Raw genomic sequence first — 25,756 nt, 5'->3', positions numbered from 1 at the left:
GTGACAATTTTATGATTAAATATCTTGATAAATCTTATCAAGAAGGAGCAGCTCCTTACATTAGACAAGATAGGTGGGCGCTTGGTCATTTTTGTGGTTTGGAAAATGTTCATGTTTTGTCTGTGTTCACACATGATTACAGAGTGGTGTTCATTTTTGTCTTGAATCATCATGGCCACAGAGTGACCTTATCTGATGTTGAAGTTCTGTGAAATAGTTTATGATTAATAGGAGAACACCAGGGCTGAGCTGTGAGTCCCCAGCCAGCTTGTAGCAACACCAAGGCCTCAATGATACTAGGACAGCTCCTGGATGCAAGGGGCTGCTTTTCTCTTTATCAGAATGAAGCAAGCAACTGAAGTGATACTAAATGCTTTTTATGCAAATTAGCTAAAATTTGATTTGAGAGGTCTGAATTTTACCTGCTTCCTTGTAAGAGTCCATGACTGACTAAAAGACAAATTGCAGAGAAGGCCAAAAAAAAACCAAAACAGACTGGCAGGAGCAGGTTGCAAAACCCATAGTTGTACTAAACAACTTAAAATTTAACTCCTCATCTTTTAGCCGTTATGATTTATAATTAATTTTTCTTTCTGTTGCAGTAGAAACCATTGAAGGTTTTCAGTGTTCACCTTACCCTGAAATTGATCAATTTGTTCTCTCGTTGGTGAACAAAAATGGCATTAAAGGAGGTAAACAATCTTATTCTTAATTAACTGTTATATGATACAATAATATCTTTAGAAACATTATTTGTGGTTCAGGAATTCGGCGCTGGAACTACTTTTTCCCAGAAGAATTATTGGTTTATGATATTTGTAAATACCGCTGGTGTGAAAACATTGGAAGACCCCACAAGAGTAATAATATCATGTAAGTAATATTGTTTAATGAGTTCTGTGTTTAACCAGTATTTTATTTTTTTATTTTTTTTTGCGGTATGCGGGCCTCTCACTGCTGTGGCCTCTCCCGTTGTGGAGCACAGGCTCCGGATGCGCAGGCTCAGCGGCCATGGCTCACGGGCCCAGCCGCTCCGCGGCATGTGGTATCTTCCCAGACTGGGGCACGAACCCATGTCCCCTGCATCGGCAGGTGGACTCTCAACCACTGTGCCACCAGGGAAGCCCCTAACCAGTATTATATTTTAAATGTTTATAATTTTTTAAGATGAGAATATAAAAATGATTTTGTTATAATAGATTTAGTTGTAATTCAATTTATATTTTATTTGGTTTGTGTGGTTTTTTTTTTTTTTTCAGGAGTTAATTTATTTTTGCTGTGTTGGGTCTTCGTTTCTGTGCGACAGTTTTCTCTAGTTGTGGCAAGCGGGGGCCACTCTCTATCGCGGCCTCTCTTGTTGTGGAGCACAGGCTCCAGACGCGCAGGCTTAGTAGTTGTGGCTCATGGCCTACTTGCTCTGCGGCATATGGGATCCTCCCAGACCATGGCTCGAACCCGTGTCCCCTGCATTAGCAGGCAGATTCTCAACCACTGTGCCACCAGGGAAGCCCTGGTTTGTGTTTTTTAATATTTAATTTGAGTTTCTTATTACCTTGCCTCTAGCACATATCTTTATTTGTATTTTATTTGGTAAAATAATCCCTTAAATAAACAGTAAAATCTTGAGGAAACTAAAGTAGAACTAAGTAGGGCTAGAAAGAAATGAGAGGTAGTAGCCATTGGCCCTTGACACCTATGGAGTCTAAATCAAAAGTGAGCAAATTTGGACAAGAAGGAAACTACTCCATCAGTGTTTAAGAATTGGAGTTAAGGTTATGTTAACACGTTCAAGACAAAGAATGGTATAGAAGGGAACCAGTATTTATTGGGTGCTTGCTGTATATGCCAGGCCCTGTTTTTAGAGTTTTTTTTTTTTCTTTTATTCTTTTTTTTTTTTTGTGGTATGCGGGCCTCTCACTGTTGTGGCCTCTCCCGTTGCGGAGAACGGGCTCCGGACGTGCATGCTCAGTGGCCATGGCTCACGGGCCCAGCCGCTCCGTGGCATGTGGGATCTTCCCGGACCGGGGCACGAACCCATGTCCCCTGCATCGGCAGGCGGCCTCTCAACCACTGCGCCACCAGGGAAGCCCTAGAGTTTTCTTTTAAATGCCCCTGGCAAAAGGAGAGGAAGTAATGAAAGAAGTAAAACCATAAGAATTTTAAATCTTATAAGGAAATATTTAGAATAGAGATAAAATAGGAACCCAGTAGTTATCATTTATGATGTGAGAAACTTTGCTGTTTTAATGTCAAAGCTCAGACTTCGATATATCAAGCTTTTATAGCACATGGGCCAGATGTGATAAAATGATCATGAAGCTTTTGTTAGAAAGCTGGAAAACAGATATTATTATTCAGTGCTATATTATATATGTAGATTAATTCAGTAAAGAAAAAAAAACCTATATGCTCAGTGCAGAAAGCTATAACAGAAAAACACAAAAGACCACCCATAGTCCCAGAACCAGTAATAACTATGGTTAAGATTTTGGTGTATCTTTCTAGTCTTTTTTCTATGCATGAAAGTTTGCCAGAAAATCATTATCATACAGTGATCATCTTTTAACTTCTTGAGATATTCAGGTTGCTATATATTTCTTTCTGAAGAATTACCAGGTTGTATTATCTATCCACAGTGTATTCTTTCTCTTAACTGTGAGATACATCATATATATAAAAGTGTGTATATAATGTATTGATATATGTACATTTTAAGAACTAATACTAAAACGATAACTTGCCATATCTGTCACTCACCATAAGAAACAAAATTTATTCAAACCTCAGAAGTACATTGTGGGCCCAGCCCCAGTTTGTTTAGAGATTATAGCTATTATCCTGGATTTTGTGTTAATCTTTCCCTTGCTTCTCTTTATGGTTTCTCCATATATATTTGTATCTCCAAACAGTATATTATTTCATTTTACATTTTTTGAATCTTAGGTAAATTGCATCCTTTGACTTGCTTTTTTGGTCAGTACTGTATTTGTGAGGTTCATTCATACTATACTGCAGCATGTAGCTGTTGCTTATTCTTGTTTTCATCATTGTGTATGATGTCATTATACAAATATAAATATACCAGGTTATCTGTTGTCCTACTGTGGACATTTGGCTTGCTGCTATAAACAGTGAAGCTACAAATAGTCTTGTATGTATCACTTAGTGCACATATGCAAGTTTTTCAAAATATTTCTTAAAACTAGAACTGCTGTGTCATAGAATATGCACATATTTAATTTTATTAGATAATAAATTATTTTCCCAAATGGTCACGCTACTTTACACTCCCACCAGCAGTGTTTTCAGATTTTGTACTGATCCATATTCTTACCAAAACTTTATTATTGTTAGATTTAAAAAATTTGTTTTGCTAATCTGGTGAGTTTAAAATGGTATTGTAGTTTTCATCTGAATTTCCCTGATTGCTAACAAATTTGAGGATTGGATTGTCAAACCTCACTCATACGAATCACAGACCTTACCCAATGATAAGCTTTACTAGTAGCTTTAAAGATATAAGGAAGCAAAGGCACAGGTGAAGCAGAATGAGGCCTGGGACGTCTGGCACGGTGACCCGGGTCCTTCCTGCACTGGATGCTTTTCTCTAACTTAGGTTGAAAGCTGAGGCAGAAGTGAGCAGTCACTGTACACAGCAGGGAGCATTGACGTTAGGAAACATCTGTGTTTTATATTCATAGTTACATAGCATGTGTGACATGTCCAGGGAACCATGCCTCATAAATCCATAGACTCTAGGTTTGTTTACCATATGCAGAAACATCCTGCGAAGAACATTCTACATAGACAAGGAATCTCAACTTAGCAAACTGCCATTGGTCCCCAGACTTTCTCAGTTATGTTGCCCTTAGTATCGTAATAATTTTTTCACATTGCTCCAAGGACAAAAGAAATACCTAACAGTTTATTAATCAGTTTCAAGCAACTTAGTATTTGTCCTAATAATTTAGTACCTCTTTGAAAAAAAAGTTTATCAATTGAAAGAAAATATTTGTATTTATTTAAATTGAGGTATAATTGACATAACATTACATTAGCTTCAAGTGTACAACATGATTGCAAAATGATCTCCACAGTAAGTCTAGTTAACATCCATCACCATGCGTAGATGCAGTTACAATTTTGGTTTTTTTGTGATGAGAACTTAAGATTTACTCTTACCAATTTCCAAATATGTAATACAGTAGTATTAACTATAGTCACCATGTGTACATTATATCCCAGTGAGTGACTGATTTATACCTGGAAGTTTGGACCTTTTGAACCTCCTTAAATATAATTATTAATGGGATGTGTGTCCTTTTGAGCATTGCATCAACTCCTAAACCTTGGAATTAGGCTGGACACTGCCACCCTCACTGTCACGTCTCATTCCACATTTATGGTACTTTTCATCACAGCCACCACCAAAACACTCAGCTCTACAAAGATAGGACATCACTGAAAGGAATGAAGAAAGGTGATATATTGAAGCTGTGAATTACAAGCAAGTACTTTGCGGGGTGCTTGACAGATGTGTTATCACCGTTTCCCTAGAAAGATAAATATCCTACATCACTCTGGGGCACTTCGGTGTACAATTTGGGAACTGTAGCATTCGTCTGTTTATTAGGAAGTCTATTATTGGAATGTTTATGGGGCCATGAGATTGGGTTGCCAGCATTTTTGTCTCCTTGGTAAATGTCCCAATACCATATAGACTGTTAACCATTTTATGTTTTCTTTTCTGTGAAATGTGGGAAGATTTTAAACTACTTAATCAAATTAAAAAAAAATTTTAGTGGTTATAGGATTGTTTGGGTTTTCTGTAACTTTAAGTTTGCTTGGTTTGGTATATTCTTATCTAGTACTTTGTCTCTTCTACCAAAATTTTCAACATTACTGGAAAAAGTTCATAATAGTACATTTTTAGTATATTTTGCATTTGTAGTTATATCTCGATTTCTAATAACATTTATGTCTTTACCTTTTTTTGTTTAATCTTGAAAGAATTTTATTAGTTTTCATTTTGTCCTTGTTGATTTTTCTAAATTTTTGCTCTTTATTACTTCCTGCCTTTTAATTTATTAAGGTTTATTGTTACTTCTCTAAGTAAGTTGTGTTTAGCCATTTTTTTTGTACATAAGGTTTTAGGATTCTAAATTTCTTTCTAAAGATCACTTTGGCTGTTTCACATATTTTATTTTTTATTTATTTTGGTGGTGGGGAGGGTGCCCACCACACGTCTTGTGGGATCGTAGTTCCCTGACCAGGGATTGAACCTGGGCCCTCAGCAGTGACAGCGTGGAATCCTAACCACTGGACTGCCAGGGAATTCCCCTCATATTTTAATATGTAATTTCAGTTCCATTCAGTTCTAAGCATATTCTAATTTCCATCATGGTTTTTCCTTGAGTCACGTGGTTATTAAGAAAAATGTTTTAGGGCTTCCTTGGTGGCGCAGTGGTTGAGAGTCTGCCTGCCGATGCAGGGGACACAGGTTAGTGCCCCGGTCCGGGAGGATTCCACATGCCACAGAGTGAGAGGCCACAACAGTGAGAGGCCCACGTACTGCAAAAAAAAAAAAGAAAAAGAAAAAAGAAGAAAAAAAGAAAATGTTTTAAATTTCTAAGTTATGAGTTTTAGTTAGCTATCTTTTTGTTGCTTATTTCTAAATTGCTTTGTGGTCAGAGAATGTGTTGTGTGAATGAATACTTTTAAATGTGATGATTCATGTTGTACCTAGCATAGTCAATTTTTAGAATTGTTTTCAGTTTTTGATATCCTGACTTGGGGAGTTGTTTGGTATCAATTATCAAAAGAATTTTTTTTTTTTTAAATCTTGATTTATGGTTGAAGATTTGTTTACCCTTGAAGTTGTCAGTTTTGCTCACATATTTTGAGGCTCTCTTATTTGGTGGATAGAAGTTGGGAATTGTATATTCCTGGGAGGAACTTTTGTCAGTATGTAATTTTTGCCCTGAAGTTCATTTTGTGTGATACTTTTGGCAACCATGGTTTGCCAAGTAAGGGTCTATTTTCATCCTTTTACTTTTCTCCATCTCTTAAGTCTTAGGCATATCTCTTGTAAATGGCATGTAGCTGAATTTTGTTTTCTATGAAGTCTAGATAGTAAATAATTTTTTCTTCTTTTTTTAATGTAAAGGATTTTGGTTGACCTGAAAAATGAAGTTTGGTATCAAAAATGTCATGACCCTATATGTAAAGCAGAAAACTTCAAATCTGACTGTGAGTTACTAATTTTTACATTTACCACAAAGTAAAAATTAGATATTTATATAATAGTTCTACTGTTTTTCTGATTCAGGTTTCCCATTACCTGCTGAAGCACGTCTTCTGTTTCTTCTCAAAGAGGTAAGTGCAGTTTTTAGTTTCCTTCTCATTACTAACTAGTTCTTGGTACAATGGTGAATGAGCTAATGGTATCCAGGTGTGTCCAGATACTGTTTAAACACCCTGTTCTGTACCTTGTTTTCACTTAGGAACATGTTGTAGTGATTGTCTCAGCACAAATCTGATAATATGAACCTCACTTTTTCCCACTGCTGCATAAGAAATTAATGTAGCTAGCTATTTTACCAGTTTCAGACATTTAATAAATTTCTCATTTTTTGCTTTACAAAGTATACCAAAATATATTGTTTCTTTAAACTATAAGAAGAATTTCTGGAAGCAGAATTGTGTCAAAGGGTATATGCATTTTAAATTGTGGTAGATATTACTAGATTGCCAAACCAATATTTCTCTTTTTACAACTTTTATTTACCCAAGTAATTCACATTCATTGTAGACAAACATTAGAAAATACATTAAGCACAAAAGGAAAAAAGCATCGTCACTTATAATTTGACCACGCAGATAACTGATGTAAATGTTGTGGTCTGTATCTTCCAGAATTTGTTATCTGTCTGTGTACCCTCATGTTTTTTTAGTCATAGTGTATGTACTATATTGTAGGCTTTTTTTCCTACTTAAACTATCACAGATATTTTCCATACATACTACCAATTGCTCTCCAAAAAATGATAGGAAATTAGATTTCAGTTTATGGGAGTACCTATTACCCTACACTTGCCAACATTGCTTGTTTTTGCCTTTTGATCGCTACCAACCTGGTAGGCATAAAGTGGTATTTCGGGTGTTTTAATTTACACTTACTAATGCAGTTTAACTTTCATCAGATTTACTATGTGTTTCTATTATGGATTGCCTGTAACTGCCCTCTACTTTTATATGGGGTCTTATTAATATTTTACAAGAACTTTTCATTAAGCACTCTTATGTTATTTTCTAGACTTTAGTGTTTTTTCCCCCACATCTATCAGCCTTTTTGTTTACAGTGTTACGGTTAGAATGAAAGTTACTTGCTACAAGTTGAATTAGTGTTTGAGTTTACAATTTGATTGGTACCTATTAAATTTGATTTTTAAAAGTCTCCTGAAAAAATTCATTCTGAAATGGTAGAAATCTCATTCTTGATCTGTAGGAGCTGGATATAAAATAGCTGATAGCCAGATTCTCTGGTGAACTAAAGAGATAACCAAGAAAAAAGATTTAAATTGTGCCTCTAAGGAAGAATATTTTATCCTTTTTCATTTGGAGTGTTATTTTGATGCATGTTTGTGGTTTCAGTGGGTTTCTAAAACTGATTTATTTTCCTGCCTATCCAGTAATACCTCAGAAATGCCAAGGTGAAAGTATTTTTGGTGTACAGTATTACCACTGCTTGGATTTAATTTATTTTGTCTTTTTATTTAAAATAAGAACAGTATAAACCTATCACTTAGTTTTAACAGTTAATATTTTGTCATTTCTGCTTCATCTGGTTTTAAAAGAAGGTTCAACCTACAAAAATGTTGCAGCAGAACAAGGAACCATCCTGTATGCCCTTCCTCTAGACTTGTTAAACATTGGGCCACACTTTTTTCTCCCTCTACTGTACACATTACACATCATCATTTTTGATGAATCTTGTCTAGGCATTTCAGGCTGCTATAACAGAGTACCTTAGACTGAGTGACTTAAAAACAACAAATTTCTCTCAGTTCTGGAGGCTGGTCAGTCCAAGATCAAGGTGCTGGCAGACTCAAGTCAGCTTCTGGGTCATTGACAGCTGTCTTCTCACTGTCCTTCCCTGGTAGAAGGGGTCACAGAGCACTGTGGTCTTTTATAAGGAGGCACTAATCCCATTCATGAGGGTTCTGCCCTCATGATCTAATCACCTGCCAAAGACCTCACCTCCTAATACCATCACATTGAGGGTTAGGATTTCAACCTCATGAATTTGGGGATGGGGGTACATAAACATTCAGTTTGTAACAAATCTCTTCAGAATAAGTTGCAGACATCACAATCCTTCTTATTCTCCAGCTATATACAAGAGAGAAAGAACATTCTTATATACCTATAGTGAAATTAATAAATTCAGGAAATTTCATGTTGATACAATATTATTTAATATACAAATCCACACTCATACTTTGACAGTTGTCTCAAAACCGTTCTTCATAACTTTTTTCAATCCATGTTAATTTTTTTTTTGCGTTACGCGGACCTCTCACTGTTGTGGCCTCTCCCGTTGCGGAGCACAGGCTCCGGACGCGCAGGCCCAGCGGCCATGGCTCACGGGCCCAGCCGCTCCGCGGCATGTGGGATCTTCCCAGACCGGGGCACGAACCCGTGTCCCCTGCATTGGCAGGCGGACTCTCAACCACTGCGCCACCAGGGAAGCCCCATTTTTAAAATACTTTAAAGATAGAGAAATATGTTAAGATAGCAGATACATTTTAAAACCAGTTTCTTCAGCTAGACTATCCACTTTTTAAAAAAATCAGTCTTACCTTTGCTGTAGCCCCATCTGTGTACATTGAAAAGAATGTACCACAGGAACTGCAGGTATTTCTAAATTTGGAGTTTCAAGAGTGTGCCACAAAGGCAGCAGTAGTGAGCCCATTCCCATGGTGACTGTATTGGAGACAGTATCATCCAGTGTTTTCATTTTAATATCTGTTGAACTGAATACTTTAATTCAGTAGAGATGAACTGTCTGGTGAAATCATACATTCTGTCTGAATAAGCAGTATTTTCTTCCTCTACTCTCCCTCCCCTTTGGAACTAAAGGAAGAGGAGTTTACAACGGATCAAACAAGGAACAGTGAAACCAAGAATCCTCATGAACCATCGTCTAGTGCATCGTCAAAAGGTACATTTTGTGATGCTGACTGGGATAATGGCATTGATGATGCTTATATTTTGGAGGCTACAGAAGATGCTGAATTGGCAGAAGCTGCAGAGAACAGTCTTCTCGGTTATGATGGAATTGATGAAATTCCTGATGAACTAATTATAGATGTATTACAAGAGTAGCTAATTATGGACACTTACGTAACTAGGCTGTAATTTGCTTGAAAACATTTAATAACAAACTAGTAACTTACAAAGCCTGTTGTATCAGCTAAGTTTTATTACTTTGCTTCCAAATCTTATTTATTGAAGTAAACCAGTTTTATTGAAAATTAGCTCCAGTGTGCTTAAATTCAGTATACGTCTCCTTATTCGATTAACCAAAGTTATTAGTCTTTGTTCATATCGGCTTAATTCTGCATGTTTATTTTTACAGTAAAACTTTTGTATGTCTAGGGCTGATTAGGTGTCAACATTTTAAAACATTTTGAAACTCACTACTTGACATTAATCAGAAAAATTAACTATGGCCTCTAAAACTACTATACCTTGCCATTTAATTTTAATGACAAAGTAATATTAAATTCTGATGACAAGACCATACAACCAGCCTGAACAATTAGACAAGTTTACTTTTTTTAAATGTACCTGAGAATGTTGCTATAACATAACAAAAGAAATATTCAATTCAAATTAATAGTAATAAAGTTTGGGTTTTTTTTCCCCCTTCTCCTTTGTGGAAAAATACATACAGTTTCAGAAGGTAACAGGCAGTAGTAGCATGAGACTAATCTTTATATGTGCACACTTTAGTAGACTGGCCTCATTTCTGGTCAAGGAGCTTCTCTAATTGACAGTTGATATTTTGCAGATGGTTTTCAGCTCCCAAAAGGGGTCTTGCTTTGAATAGCAGAGCTGGAAGGCTGGATGAATCATACTGTTGAGGGAAAATATTCAGAATAACAAATATCAAAAACTTTTAGAGCCCTATCCATTTTACATAGCTCAATGTTATGACCAAATGCCAATATTAATAGAGGTTTCTATGAATCACTCTCCTCTCATTTTTTTGATAAAATTGGTTTTAATTCATTGCCTTAGGACAATTGATAAGTAAGGTTGCAAGGGAACTGCTCTGCAAAGCTTGAGCTAATCATCCCGGGAGATAAATTGGCTCAAAGAACTGTGGCATCTGAATTATTTAAAACAAAATCATCCCTGGGACAGGGTAAGACCTGGTTTGGGCAAGTCAGCTAGAGCTCTGTGGGGTCGGCTTGATCTCATGCTATTTTAAACACAGGAAACCATATGGAAGATTTACTTTTACTATAAGAACTGATGGAACGAGAACAGCAGGTCCCTAAAATTCATCATCTGGAAAAATTACTTACTGGGAAGATCAGTAAAGTGTCTTAAAAGTTGCCAATCCAAACTGTCCTTAATGATTAAAGACAAAATTAAATGCAAACCCAATGTAAAATAGAAAACAAAACTCAACTCATGATTTTGAAATAATTAACAAAGCCAAATATCACGGTGCAATTTGTATCTAAAGGGTGAGTGACTGAAATCACCCGACAGCTGTATCATACTTACGATAGTTTGTTATGTTTTCAAGGTGATTTTCTTAGAAGTAAGCAGAAAAGCTGTCAGACTGACTACCACCCAATAATAATGGAATTTTTTCTAGAATATCACTTACCATATTCCTAGGCAATTCAGTTTAACAAGTATTTGAGAGCCTAATGTGTTCAAGCTGCCATGGGGCACCTGCTCTCAGGGAGGGTGGGCATGGGGAAGAACTACCATTTGGTGCTGGATTCTTAGTTTAGGAGAAGAGGTAAGACATATACCCTAGTATCTACACTCTGAAAGCATAACGCACAGCTGCTACAACGGAAGTCCAGAACCCCTGAAGGCTTGCACAGAACAAGATGTTAGTAAGAGTCATGTATTCCGAACAAGGCAGTCACTAAGTCTCAGTTCTCATCAAAGTTATCATGTTCAAATTCAACCAATGCCATTGTTAATTTCTTCTACTAACCAAAATCCCCAACTCCAAATAAGCTTTAGACCAGTTGGGTACTGTCAAAAAAAATTAAAAACATTCTATTTCCAGATCTCTAATATACTGATTATAAACAAATCTTTATTCTCCTGAGCCTAACTTTTAGATCAGTATCAAAACTTTGAAGTTGAATTTGGAAGTGAAGAATAAGATATATGTATACATTATATATTTGTATATCATAATTTTATATAAAATATACAAATTTTTCTATAATTTAAATATTTCTATTAATCTGAGTTGGTTATCATAACAGTAGCAAAGTCTGCAGCAAAAATCAGAACCAACTACAAAGTTTACTAAAACTGAACCAAGCAAGAAACAGGAAATATGAACAGACCAATTACTAGTTACTGAAATTGAATCAGTAATTTAAAATCCCCCAACAACCAAAAGTCCAGGACCAGATGGCTTCACAGGTGAATTTTACCAAACATTTAGAGATGAGCTAATACCTATCCTTCTGAAACTATTTGCAGAGGAAGGAATACTTCCAAACTCATTCTATGAGGCCACCATCACCCTGATACCAAAACCAAAGATATCTCAAAAAAGTATCACTGATGAACACAGATGCAAAAATCCTCAATAAAATCTAGCAAACCAAATCCAACAATACATTATTAAAAGAATCACTATGATCAAGTGGGACTCATTTCAGGGATATAAGGATTTTTCAATATCTACAAATTAATGTGATATACCTCACTAACAAACTGAAGAATAAAAATCTCAGTAGATGCAAAAGAGCGTTTGATAAAATGCAACATCCATTTTTGATAAAAACTCTCCAGAAAGTGGGCATAGAGGGAACGTGCCTCAACATAACAGAGGCCATATATGACAAACCCAAATCTAACACCATACTCAATGGTGAAAAGCTGAAAGCATTCCCTCTAAGATCAAGAACAAGACAAGGATGCCCACGCTTGCCACTTTTATTCAACGTAGTTTTGGAAGTCCTAGTTACAGCAATCAGAAGAAAAAAGAAAAGGAATCCAAACTGGAACAGAAGTAAAACTGTCACTGTTTGCAAATGACATGATACTACACATAGAAAATCCTAAAGATGCTACCAGGAAACTACTAGAGCTCATCAATGAATTCGGTAAAGTTGCAGGATACAAAATTAATATACAGAAATCTGTTGCATTTCTGTACACTATGAAATATAAAGAGAAATTAAGGAAACAATCCCATTTATCATCACATCAAGAAGAATAAAATACCTAGGAATAAACCTACCTAAGGAGGCAAAAGACCTGTACTCTGAAAACTGTAAGATGCTGATAAAAGAAACTGAAGAGGACACAGATGGAAAGATATACCCGGTTCTATACCGGATACTATAAAACTCTTTATAGTACAGTATTTATAGAGGAAAACATAGGCAGAACACTTTGACATAAATTGCAGTGACATCTTTTTGAATCCACCTCCTAGAGTAATGAAAATTTAAAAAATAAACAAATGGGATGTAATTAAAGTGAAAAGGTTTTGCACAACAAAGGAAATCATGAACAAAATGAAAAGACAACCCACAGAATGGGAGAAAATATTTGCAAACAAAACGACCAACAAGGTATTAATTTCCAAAATATACAAACAGCTCAATATCAAAAAAAAACCCAATCAAAAAACGGGCATAAGATCTAAATAGACATTTCTCCGAAGATGACATACAGATGGTCAAAAAGCACATGCAAAGATGCTCAACATTGCTAATTATAGAAATGCAAATTAAAACTACAATGAGGTGTCCCCTCACACTGGTCAGAATGCATCATCAAATAGTCTACAAACAACAAATGCTGGAGAGGGTGTGGACAAAAGGGAACCTTCCTACATGGTTGGTGGGAATGTAAATTGGTACAGCCACTATGGAGAACAGTACGGAGGTTCCTTCAAAAACTAAAAATAGAACTACCGAGTTATCCAGCAATTTCACTCCTGGACATATATCTGAAGAAAACCATAGGGCTTCCCTGGTGGCACAGTGGTTAAGAATCCGCCTGCCAATGCAGAGGACACGGGTTCGAGCCCTGGTCTGGGAAGATCCCACATGCTGCAGAGCAACTAAGCCCGTGCACCACAACTACTGAGCCTGCATGCCACAACTACTGAAGCCCGCACGCCTAGAGCCCGTGCTCCGCAACAAGAGAAGCCACAGCAATGAGAAGCCCGCGCACTGCAACTAGAGAAAGCCCGTGTGCTGCAGTGAAGACCCAGTGCAGCCAAAAATTAATTTTAAAAAAATACCATAATTTGAAAAGATACCCTAGTGTTCACTGCAGCACTATTTAAAATAGCCAAGACATGGAAGCAACCTAAATGTCCATTTACAGAGGAATGGATAAAGACGTGGTATATATGGAATATAAAGACCTGTCCAAAGGAATATTACTCAGCCATAAAAAATGAATGCCATTTGCAGCAACATGGATGGACCCAGAGATTATCATACTAAGCGAAGTAAGTCAGAGAAAGACAAATGTCATATAATATCACTTACATGTGGAATCTAGAAAAATTATACAAATGAACTTATTAACAAAACAGACTCACAGGCTTCAAAAACAAACTTACGGTTACGAAAGGGGAAAGATGTGGTGGGAAGGGATAATTAGGAGTTTGGGATTAACATATACATACTACTATATGTAAACAACAAGGACCTACTATATAGCACAGGGAACTATATTCAATGTTTTGTAATAACATATAATAGAAAAAGAATCTGAAAAAGATTCTTATATACATATATGTGTATAACTGAATCATTTTGCTGTACACCTGAATCATTGTAAATCAACTATACTTCAATAAAAAAAAATTTGCCACATTTTTCCCTACTACATGCCTTTTTAATATTTCTCAACTTCTAAAATTACACCTACCATTTATATGGGATAATGGCTAGTTTTTCAGATACAAAAGATACTAAAAGTACGGGCTGAACAAAGAACAAGAGGTTGGTCTTTATAACATGTATGAGTGGTCTTACGTTGATGACAATTATAGTAATAAAGCATAGCTGTTCACTTGAGATTTGTACACAGAGGATACACTTCCCTTAAAGAAATTCAGTTCTCTGAAGCTTAAGTATAACACCTTAGTAAAATCAATGTTTCTGGATTTTTCTTTACTCCTCTGGCCTAAATTAATTAGCAAGAAGTGGTGATAACAAATTTTCACCAATTTATAGTGATGCTTTTTGGGTAGACACCAACGCTGCCTCTCCATAGCTCTTGTACTGTAGCATGCAAATGCCCTGTATCTTCTGAAGCATAGTGAAAAGTGAAAACTGAAGTTACCGTTTCCTTTACATTTGGTTCTTTCTCTTGAATATCTGAATAATCTTGATGAAGCTGTTTTAAATCAGACAAGAAATACGCTGCATTCATAAGGGAAGCTTTTCTCTCCTTAAGTTCATCATACTTTACTTGTAGTTGTGTCAGCTCTGGCTCTAACCTAAAACAAAAAAAAAATTTTCCCGAAAATAAATGACATAAAGTATAACAACAGCCTAATAAGGTAGATGAGATGGAGTATGTCAGGGTGCTGAGTGAAGCTTTAAAAAAGCAGGGAAGGTGGCCTAGGTGGTCCAAGGTATCTTTGGCTCTGAAATTACAAACGTGAACGACTCTGGACTCAACACACAGAAAAGACTCTGAGACGTGATGCACAACGAGTGCTCAGCAAAGAAGCCCACCCACGAGGATGCCTGTTAGGTCCTAAAATTCATCGAGTCGTTTGTAAAGTCTTGGGAACTACTGAATTAAAACATATCCTTGGGTAAAGATTTTAGCGCCCCAGGCGGCAGTAGACAGGCAGTGCAGTTTAGCAGTAAAAGTGGACAAAAAGCCTTCCCTATGCCCCTTCCCTTCCTCTTGCTGAAATTTTGTCCATTTCCAAGGTCTAAGAAAACCAGTGGAAAAACTCTCTCAGTGCCTGGATGAAATGTGTGACCTTGAGCAACCTGCTTTTTCTCTCTCAGTAGCTTATTAGTTTCTTAACCTATAAAATAAAAAGGGATAACTTGGATTTTCTGGACCAATTTGTAAAAGAATGGGGAGAGGCTACCATCTTTTATTCTCACAAATGAAGATATAAAAAAACAACTATGCTCTGATATCCTTTTACAAAAGAAAAGTCCTCATAACAGTTCCGTACACTGAACAAGTGCTGCATTCTGGAAAACTCACTGTGCCATCTGGGTTGTGGGCAGGAGTGCTTGATTTGGAGCCAGTTGGCAGACACCAGACCATGGCTCCCTCACTTCCTAGGCGGGTGGCTGAGGGTCAGTTACTGCCCTGTGCCTTAGGTCTTTCACATGTAAAGTTACAATAATGACATACATTTTTCTCTTTCTGTGCCTTTTCAAAATGCTATACTTCTCAACTTCTAAGGAACAGCAGATCTCAAAGACAGATGAGTCTTCTGTAGTTGTCTTATATGGCCAAATAACCTACCTCACAGGGTTACAGCGATGAGTTAGTATGTAAAGCACTTATAGGACAGTGCCCAGCACACACAGCTAACACCTTAAAAAGCTTCCTCTCATTATCTTTCTTATTTTGGCCTGGGCCAATGAAAGCTTTAGCATGGGCCAGCAGCACCTGTCCATACACCAGATTTGGAAACCAAAGGCCTAGACAACCAATTTTTACCACTTCTAAACTTCTGTGGCCATCTCATCTTTAAAACTTAGTACTTAATTATAGGTTGTCTTTTCTGATAAGACCACTTTTTCTAGCTATTTTAAACTCCTTAAGAGCAGAGAGCATATTTGACACTGCTTATTCTGCTGCTGCTTTACTACCAACCCTCCAGTTCACACAGCAGCCCTGTCTGTATGGAAGACCACCAAAAAATACTAGTTGGTTGACCAGCTGACGGATTGTGCTCCAGTCTTCCTAACCAGACCATGGAGACGGCCCTGGTGGAAAGTGTCCTGGCCCAACACTTGGGAATGGACTCACACGAGTGCCATGCCAAGCTATACCTTTCAACAAGATTCACAAAAACTGTTAACACTTAATACAAAACTTACGGTATCCCAGTCTCTGTGAGGCACTTTCTGTATATTTATTCATTTAAATCTCACAACACCCTGTGAGGTATAGTTATCATTGTGCTCATCTACAAATGAGGGAACTGAGGCATTGAGAGGTTAAGTAACCTGCCCAAGGTTGCACAGCCAGTACGTGGCAGAGCCTAGACTCAAAGCCAGGCAGTCTGGTTCTAGATAGAGTCTGTGCATGCACTAAGTCTCTAATTCGGCTGCCTCTCGGGCCAGAACTGAGAGCTCTCATGGGGGGGACGGGCCACTGCTGAATTCCCCTCTGCTCACAGCTTCTCCACTTGGCAGCAAAGCCTGCCTTCACTGAGCTTCCAAGCTCAGAGAAACCTGGGGTTTAAACGCAGCACAGCGGCAAGTTTTACAACAAAGCTTCGCATGGCATATCGTGATTAAATCCTTGTTAAGTTCTCAAAGAGGATTTTGATATTATCTTACCGAAGCAGTTCATCCTGGACTTCAATCAGATGTTGCCTTTTCTTTTCGATATCTGAGATCATCTAAGGAATACAACAGTTAGTTAAATTAATTTTGTAAATATTTGAGCACTGCCTTGTACACTGTATTGGAAATATAGTGGGAAACAAGACAAACCCCATTCTTACCATCATGGAACTTTGGTCTAATAGGGAAGATAGATATTACATACAAACAGGATGTAATTACAACATGTGATACATGCTATGAAGGGAAAGAACAGGGAACTCTGAAAAAGAACAGGGGTATCCAGTTGAGGACAACTTTAAAGAGGAACTGGGGTCAGATCTTTACTACCCTGTGAGCTATGAAGTAAGGAGTTTCCATTTTATCTAGGTACACTAGAAAAATATTGAAGCAGGGGAGTGTCAGGACACAATTTGTATTTTAAACAGGACATTTCAGTATAATGCACTGTATTATCTCAACTGTCACTTTTAGTGACTACCTCATATTCCACTGCTGGACATTGAGACTACTCCTGCTTGCTTATAAGAAACGCAGAATTGAGCAACAGGAGATTAAAACTGAAAAACGACAAAGGCTTATAATCACCAGAAGGAAAACTGTATACATTTCAAATCCATTTCTGTTATACATGTAGAGGGGGAGCTGTGCTTCTACACGTAGGTTCCTGCAAGTTTGGAGCTAGAACGTCGGGTGTCAGGTGGTCCAACTACAAACAGACGGGCAAGGAGGGCCTCGTGTTTCCTTGCAGACCTGGTGGCACACAGTGCGTTGAGGGAGCAGAACCAGGACGAGAAAGGAGGCCTCCTGACCCTTAACCCAGGATTCTCCCCAGGCTGCCCTTTTACCTGAGACCTAAGACAGTTCTTTAGTCTAAAAGGTTTTTGACATACACAGCAGTGATAAATATACATTACTTGATACTTATCCATATAAGTGGCCATTTGGGGCTTGAGAGCCATTTTTAGGCTAACAAGGATCCCCAGTTCCTCAGCTTGCAGGATACTCATCTGATCAATCCAATCACCAGATCAACCAAAGAAAAGCCTGACTAAAAAGATAAAAGATCTTATACAGACTCTCAAGGTCGTAAAACCCAGAGTCAGGTCTTTACTTAACTCTACATATGTGCATGTTCTACAGGACTGTGTTTCTAATCACATAAGTGAGTTACCTTAGTGTTCTTCCTTCTCAGAGTTTTCAACATCTGGACTTCTTTAAGCTACACAAAACAAAAAATAAATATTCGCCTGCATTTTCCACAGTTAACTGTTTATCAGTTTACAATATAACCACATCTAGTTTAAAAACAACATGTGAAATATGTATAGTTCTAATGAGTTCTTTACCACATTGCCAGCAAATGCAAGCTTTTCTAAGATAACAGTATGCTGCTCAGGATTAATAAAAAATATCCAGACCAACAAATTTATGTCAGTGAACTTACCATTTTGATGAGTTCTTCTTTCAAATTAGAATGAAATTTGTTGATGGCTTCCTTACAAATTCTAGAGTCTGTTTTTTGTCTATAGCAGGATAAAGAAAGTTAAACTTAGGTATTACATAAAGGATTTTGAAAGGTGTGTTGCATTTGCTTAGCACACCCGTAGACACACACACTGTTTGGTACGTGCCCTTTTGAATATCTGAGATGGCATGGTCAGCTAGCAGCCCTTTCTCGGATTTAAAAAAATACTGGAAACATCTCAACAAACAAAAGAAAAAGAAGAGGAAATATTTCCCCCAAACCCTCATGTATGTGGTCAGCACTCCCTGACACTGGCCACATCCACAGGTGACACTAAGCCATATAGAAAGCAATGTTTACAGCCAATCCCCATCTTTTTCTGCTGCCTGATCCAGTGACCAGCAGACTTTAGCCCCTTCTTCCTCCCTCCCTGCTATAACTGGAGAAATAATTCTATAACACATCTGGACTAACCAATGAGTAAGTAGCCAGAAGCCAGCCATTCAGTTCTGCAAAAACTATAAAGCTGACCCAAAACTGGCTCAGGTCCCTGTCGTCAGGGACAAAAGAGCCCAGTCTCCCGTCTGGCTCACTCTGGCTGGACACAGACCCACAGCGACTGTGCAGGAGCAGCGCACACACTGCCAGGGCGGCAGCCAGCCCTACCCTGCCTCGGCACAGTGCACCACTATGAAGTGTGCTTTTAATCGAAAATAAATCTCGTGTGACAGTGTATCTTATAGTTATTTTTTTCTTGGGGCAAATCCATGAGGAAAAGTCACCCAGCATAAGGGGACTAAGCCCATGGCCTAATTCTTCAGAAGCTAAGCATAACATAAGAGAAGGCCTACACATCTGAATACAGATTTTTGAAGTTTTCATCAAAAAAATGGAGTATTTCTAGTGACATCAGAAGATGGTGGAATAGGAAACCCCACAGGGAAACCAACTTAACAACTACCTACAGCCCAAAAAGCCTTTATGAGAACTCCAGAAACCAGTTGAGAAGTTGCAGTACCCTGGCAAGTTCAAAGTCAAGAACCCACGTTGAAACAGGTAAGAGAAGCCATTTCACATCAACTGTGATAGCCCTTCTCCCAGAATTAAAGTCTCTAGGTATTATAAACATGATGGGTTTTGGGGTGGGGGAAGGGTGAGAAGACTAAGACATGAGAGCTTGCCAAAATTCTAACCTTATTGGTGGGGAGTTGTAAACTCTATTTTTTTAAAAAAAAGTTATATAGGATTAAAAACATCAAAAGTAAAAAAAAAAAAATTTTTTTTTGAAGTAGAAACAGTGGTTCAGTACATTCTTCTAAATATATGGATAATTAAAATGTAAATGTAAATGTAAATGTAAATGTCAACAGGTGGAATTCAAAGATGGACACTTTGGATTTAAAAAAGAATTTATAAGATAATAAGTTTAAGGTGAGACAAAGGCTGGAAATAAAAGAATATAAAATCTGGCAAATACTAGCAAAAGAAATCTAGTGACATATTAGTATCAGATAAAATAGATTTTAAGACAAAAAGCATTTTTAGGAATGGAAGGGGTCACTACATAAGGATAAAATGTTCAATCTAAAGAGCAATTTTAGGGCTTCCCTGGTGGCGCAGTGGTTAAGAATCCGCCTGCCAATGCAGGGGACATGGGTTCGAGCCCTGGTCCAGGAAGATCCCACGTGCCGTGGAGCAACTAAGCCCGTGCGCCACAACTACTGAGCCTGCGCTCTAGAGCCCGCGAGCCACAACTACTGAGCCCACGTGCCACTACTGAAGCCTGTGTGCCTAGAGCCCACGCACCGCAACGAAGAATAGCCCCTGCTCACCGCAACCAGAGAAAGCCCGCGTGCAGCAACAAAGACCCAACATAGCCAAAAATAAAATAAATAAATAAAATAAATAAAAGCAATTTTAAACATGATGTCTTAATAAAATAATCTCTGTATATAAATAGCATAAATTGATAGAAGTACCAGGAAAAACATGAGTAATACTGATTCTACATAGATCCAATAATTAGAGATTCTACATAGAACCACTAATTAGAGCTTTCCCACAGATTATGTGCCAGGCCATAAAGGAAGCCTCAGTATTTCAAAAGTAGCTATCACCAGTCCACGAAATTTGACCATAACTATTTAAGATGGAAGGTTAATACAAAAATATAAATTAAAAAGTCACATATTGGGACATACAAAAACATACTACTTAATAATTCACAGGCTTGAAAAAAATCATAATGGAAGTTTAAAAATATGTAAAACAGTGATAATGAAAATTCTACATATCAGAAGCTGTGGAGTGAGTAGAAGTGCTATTTCAAGGGAAATTTATTAGGTACATATATCACAATATCAAAAGACTTACGTATACTCTAGGAGGATGTTCTCAAATGCAGACAAAACGACATCTAACTCCATGATGTCACTGGTTTTCTTTTCTTTTAAACACCAAATAGGTACACAGTCGGAAGTATCTAAAACATTAGGATAAGTCAATTTAAAATACTGATTATCAACAATTTAGCTCTAGGTCCAGGGTTCTGAAAGCCTACAATGAAAGTAGTTCCACCAAATTGCTAAAAATAGCGAGAGGTTTTGAAGCACATGGGAGGAGACATGCTCACTTCTTCCTCTCCCGGTCAGTCTCACAAACCCCTGTCTGTACCTCACCCTCCAACTGCCGTCTGCTTGATTCTCCCCTTTCTGCTGAAGCGGCCTAAAGCGCTGCTGCCTTTTCATTACCTTGCTGAGTCCTTACTTAACAGTCTGCTCTTATCTAACACTACTGGTGACTGAGATCTTCTCTGTTAACTGCATTTTCATAGTTTTAATCCACCTGAGAGGCCACTTCTAGGACACATAAAGGTTACTGAGTGTATTGATTCAGATAGCTGTAGGAATATAATAAGAGATTAACTAAACTATGGTACATTTGTGAGCAAAATATTATACATTCAGTAAAATGGTAGAATATTTAATGACAAGGACTTGAGCCCACTTAGTGTGAGAAAAGCTCAGTAAAAGAATTGAAGAGTAAAGACCAAAAAACATGGTAGTTATTTTGGGGTGATGGAATTGTAGGTGATTTGATCTTTCTTTCCATACCTTTGAAATTTTCCAAAATAAGCATTTTTATAATAAGAAAAATATAAAACTTATCTTTTAAAAGAACTGAAGGAAAGAGAAAATGCTTTATTTTCCTCCCATTTTTCAATAGACTGTCAATAAAAAATGATGCAAAATAACATGGATGAATCTCAAAGTTATGCTGAGTGAAAGAAGCCTTCTATAATAGAGTACATACTATGTTGTATGAAAAGAGTATATACTATGTTATGAAAAATTAAAATAGATTAATGAAAAGGCGCTAAAGCAAGTATAATAAATTTTGACAGTAAAATCTAGGTAGTGGGTATATGAATATATATTGTAAAATTCTTTCTCCTTTGTTGTATGTTGAAAATTTTCATGATAGATGTTGGGAAAATCAGTTATTCCAAAGTCACATATTTTTAACTTTTTAAAGTAACAATTTTATATACTTAAATTTACTACTTTATCAAATTAAGAAAAATATTTTTAAAAAAGAAATTCTTGAATGATTGACTATGTATAAAACACTATTGTATACCCAAGTCTGTGGCTTCACTTCTTGGTTTCTTCCTTTTGCCACGAAACATCTTCTTTTTCTGAGCTTTCTTAAAAAAAACAAAAAAAAAAACAGCAAAGATTTTTATTTAAGAGGAGTTTCTCTTAAAACAAGAATTAAGACAGTATTATCAGACACTGTCAATATTTTAGCTACAATTCTCATTTTGTTCTAAGTTAATGGTTAATTATATAAATTATCTAAATTAATATAAGGAAATGCTGAAAAAAATTAAACCGCCTCAAAATAAAAAGTAATTAAAACTTTCAGTTGGCTTGTAACAGTGGGTGCCTTGGAGGAAACTGAACTTTTATTATTTAAGATAATAATGTGTGGGGCTTCCCTGGTGGCGCAGTGGTTGAGAGCCCGCCTGCCGATGCAGGGGACACGGGTTCGTGCCCCGGTCCGGGAAGATCCCACATGCCGAGGAGCGGCTGGGCCCGTGAGCCATGGCCGCTGAGCCTGCGCGTCCGGAGCCTGTGCTCCACAACGGGAGAGGCCACAACAGTGAGAGGCCCGTGTACCGCAAAAAAGAAAAAAAAAAAAAAAAGATAATAATGTGTGGAATCGGCTCAATTTCTGCTCGAAGCTAAGAGGAAGTAACAGCTTCTGAACTAGCTATCTTGCCATAAACAGCCATAAAGTGGGGAGAGGGGTGGCACCTTCATTCAGGCACTGGACAACAGGCAAAACACGCCTGAGAGACTCAGAAGGTGGACTCTGGCTGCCCGCCTTCCCGCACGCCTGGGGACAGCTGAGACAGCAGCACAGCAGGCCCAGTCCCAGCAGAGTGGTAACCCTCGTCCGCGGGAGGCAGAGGCCTGCAGTAAGCTGCTCAGGGAGAAGAGCCCAGGTCTTGGGTGCGGGTCCCCGACAGCCCCTGACCGCCCACTCCACATGCGCATGAGGCTGCAGAGAGTATACTGGGACGTGGCTATCGCGGGATTAAGAAGGTAACAGGTAATAACAGACAGGAAATTCTGGGGGAGATCAGATGGAGAAAATGCAGAGACCTCATTAACAACTAGTTAACAGCTGTCTATCCAGCTGAGCTTGGGGAGAGACCACAAGTTAGGGGTAAGAACGGTACCCTAGATCGTGCAATATCAAACAGGGTGAAACTGTTCCCAAGGGGGCAGGCCAGAAACCCTCAGATAGTACAATGGTTTGTGACCCTCCTAAGTACCTAGTATATACACAGTATATTTATGATATTAAAATTTAACTGCGGGGGATGGTTAGGAGGAAAAATGTCTAAAAAGGCTTCTTAGGGAGGACAGCAATGGAAGAGGGTTGAGAAGCACTGCTCTAGAGAAAGGCCTACCCTAGACTCACCCTAACGAAGCCTAAAGCCAGTCTCTGGCCAGATTCACCAGGGAGACAGAGACAGGAGGGTGTGGTAAGCAAGATCCCCAATGACTTGGACAATTCCCTCCCCTTGAGTGTGGGTGGCTCCTGTGAATATGATGGGATGGTCACTCCCTTGATTAGGTTACGTTTCATAAGAGGCCACTGCAGCAGACTGGAGAGATTCTCTGGCTAGCTCTGAAGATGTCAGCTGCCATGTTGTGAGAGGGCCATGTGACCAGGACCTAAGGGCAGAGAGTGACCCCGCTTTAACCAGAGAGGAAGCAAGAACCTCAGGCCTACAACGGCAAGGATCAGAATTCTACCAACAGCTTGCATGATCTTAGATGGGGACCCTGGGCCTCAGATGAGATTTCAGTCCTGGCTGGCACCTTGACTCCAGCCTCTGAGACCCCGAGCAGGGAATCCAGCTAAGGTGAGCCTGGACGTCTGACCTATAGAAACTGTGAGGTATAAATGTATGTTGTTTGAAGTCACAAAATTTGTGGTATTTTGTTATGCAGCTACTGGAAACTATTACAGAGGTTGAGTCCCACTGAGAGAGGCTTGGAAGACACCTTAGGCTTTCCAAAGACTGACTCTAACGAAGGGTAAACCACACTACAGACACTACAGAAGGTCAAGATGATCAGCCAATAATTAAGATGCCTATTAGAGTGGAAGGCAGCATTCAGAAGAAAACACAACTCAAAGTCTCAACAACCTATCAACAATGTGCAATACACAAAAAGTACCAGGTTAAAAATGTTATACAAAAAATGTAACCTATAGTCAAGACAGACAAAGTACTCAAAAGAAGCTGACCCTGAGACAGCCCAGATACAGCCATCCCTCAATATCCAAGGAAGATGGTTCCCGGATCCCCCATGGATACCCAAATCCGCTGATGTCAAAGTCCCTTTTATAAAATGGTGTAGTATTTGCATGTAACCTATATACATCCTCCTATAAACTTTAAATCATCTCTAGATTACTTATAATACCTAATATATAAATACTATGAAAATAGTTGCTGGTGCCTGGCAAATAACTTTTGCATTTTTGGAACTTTATGGAATTTTTTGTCAAATTTTTCCTATCAGCGGGTTGGTTGAATCTATGGATGTGGAACCTGCAGATACAGAGGGCTGACTCTACCTGACTGAGAAAACAAAGACCTTAGAGCAGCTGTTATAAATATGTCCAAAGAAGGAAATGATGGTCTTAATGATTATGCAGATAGGGAATCTCAGCCAAGAAGTAGAAACTATGGGAAAAAAAAAAAAGGAAATTCTAGAACCCAAAAGCATGCTACTAAAAAGGAAAAGTCACTGGGTGATGTTTTATTTCCTGTGGCTGCTATAATAAACGACCACAGCTTCGTGGCTTAAAACAACAGAAATGTCTTCTCCCACAGTTCTGGAGTTCAGAAGCCTGAAATCCATTTCAGTGGGCCCAAATGAAGGTGCTGGCATATTATGACATATTAAAAGCTTGACTAAAAGATATTATATATTAATATGTCAAGAATCTTAAAATAGGGACTTCCCTGGTGGCACAGTGGTTGAGGGTCTGCCTGCCGGTGCAGGGGACACAGGTTCAAGCCCTGGTCTGGGAGGGTCCCACGTGCCGTGGAGCAGCTGGGCCCGCGAGCCACGACTGCTGGGCCTGCGCTCTGGAGCCCGCGAGCCACGACTGCTGGGCCTGCGCCCTGGAGCCCGTGAGCCACGACGGCTGGGCCTGCGCCCTGGAGCCCACGAGCCACGACTGCTGGGCCTGCGCCCTGGAGCCCACGAGCCACGACTGCTGGGCCTGCGCCCTGGAGCCCGCGAGCCACGACTGCTGGGCCTGCGCTCTGGAGCCCGCAAGCCACAACTGCTGGGCCTGCGCTCTGGAGCCCGCGAGCCACGACTGCTGGGCCTGCGCTCCGTAACTATTGAGACCCGTGTGCCTGGAGCCTGTGCTCTGCAACGGGAGAGGCTGCCACAGTGAGAAGCCCGAGTACTGCAACAAAGAGTAGCCCCTGCTCACCGCAACTGGAGAAAGCCCGCGCGCAGCAACGAAGACCCAATGCACCCAGTAAATAAATAAACTTATTAAAAAAAAAAAAAAAGAATCTTAAGATTTCATATGACCCAGAAATCTTATCATAGCAATTTCTTCTAAGGAAATGATCAAGGATGTGCACAGAGATTTAGCTAGAAAAGAAAAACATCAAAGCACTTACATTTTAAAAATTACAGTTGCTCAGTAGTAAGAGATTAAACTATGGCACGTTCATGAATGAAATGTCATGCATTTATTAAAATGGTATGTAGAATACTTAATGAGAAGGATATGGTTCCACTTAGGGTGAGAAAAGCTCAATAAAGAAGAGTATAGACCAAAAAATGTAGTGGTTATTTTATTTTTGGGGTGATGGAATTATAGGTGATTTTATCTGCTTTTCCATACCTTCCAAATTTTCTAAATAAACTTATTTTTATAA

The 25,756-nt window shown here is 38.5% G+C and overlaps 2 protein-coding genes across 5 annotated transcripts in view; one reads left to right on the top strand and one right to left on the bottom strand.

Annotated features, from left to right (window-relative positions):
- The window catches only part of PRIMPOL (primase and DNA directed polymerase), a gene marked incomplete at its 5' end in the record, with an annotated part of 35,952 nt that extends 26,492 nt beyond the window's left edge, over positions 1-9,460 (top strand). For 3 of the 4 annotated variants that reach the window (XM_079726592.1, XM_079726590.1, XM_079726593.1), the window contains 5 exons: positions 603-692; positions 765-873; positions 6,167-6,249; positions 6,329-6,375; positions 9,142-9,460. In XM_079726592.1, the coding sequence (XP_079582718.1) occupies positions 603-692; positions 765-873; positions 6,167-6,249; positions 6,329-6,375; positions 9,142-9,387 (575 nt within the window). In that variant the 3' untranslated portion in view covers positions 9,388-9,460. The remainder of the gene's footprint in view (positions 1-602; positions 693-764; positions 874-6,166; positions 6,250-6,328; positions 6,376-9,141) is intronic. The other variant, XM_079726591.1, reaches the window with a different exon arrangement.
- A 545-nt stretch (positions 9,461-10,005) lies between these two features.
- Positions 10,006-25,756, bottom strand: part of CENPU (centromere protein U) — a gene marked incomplete at its 5' end in the record, with an annotated part of 30,555 nt that continues 14,804 nt past the window's right edge. Inside the window, 7 exons of the mRNA XM_079726594.1 lie at positions 10,006-10,141; positions 14,587-14,743; positions 16,791-16,852; positions 17,971-18,018; positions 18,244-18,322; positions 20,638-20,746; positions 21,904-21,970. Coding sequence (XP_079582720.1) covers positions 10,028-10,141; positions 14,587-14,743; positions 16,791-16,852; positions 17,971-18,018; positions 18,244-18,322; positions 20,638-20,746; positions 21,904-21,970 — 636 coding nt within the window. The 3' untranslated portion in view covers positions 10,006-10,027. The remainder of the gene's footprint in view (positions 10,142-14,586; positions 14,744-16,790; positions 16,853-17,970; positions 18,019-18,243; positions 18,323-20,637; positions 20,747-21,903; positions 21,971-25,756) is intronic.

Source organism: Hyperoodon ampullatus (assembly GCF_949752795.1).
Source record: "Hyperoodon ampullatus genome assembly, chromosome: 20".
NCBI classification, from domain to species: domain Eukaryota; kingdom Metazoa; phylum Chordata; class Mammalia; order Artiodactyla; family Ziphiidae; genus Hyperoodon; species Hyperoodon ampullatus.
The sequence above is the reverse complement of the archived record's forward strand: the minus strand, read 5'-3'. Positions and strand labels throughout refer to the sequence as shown.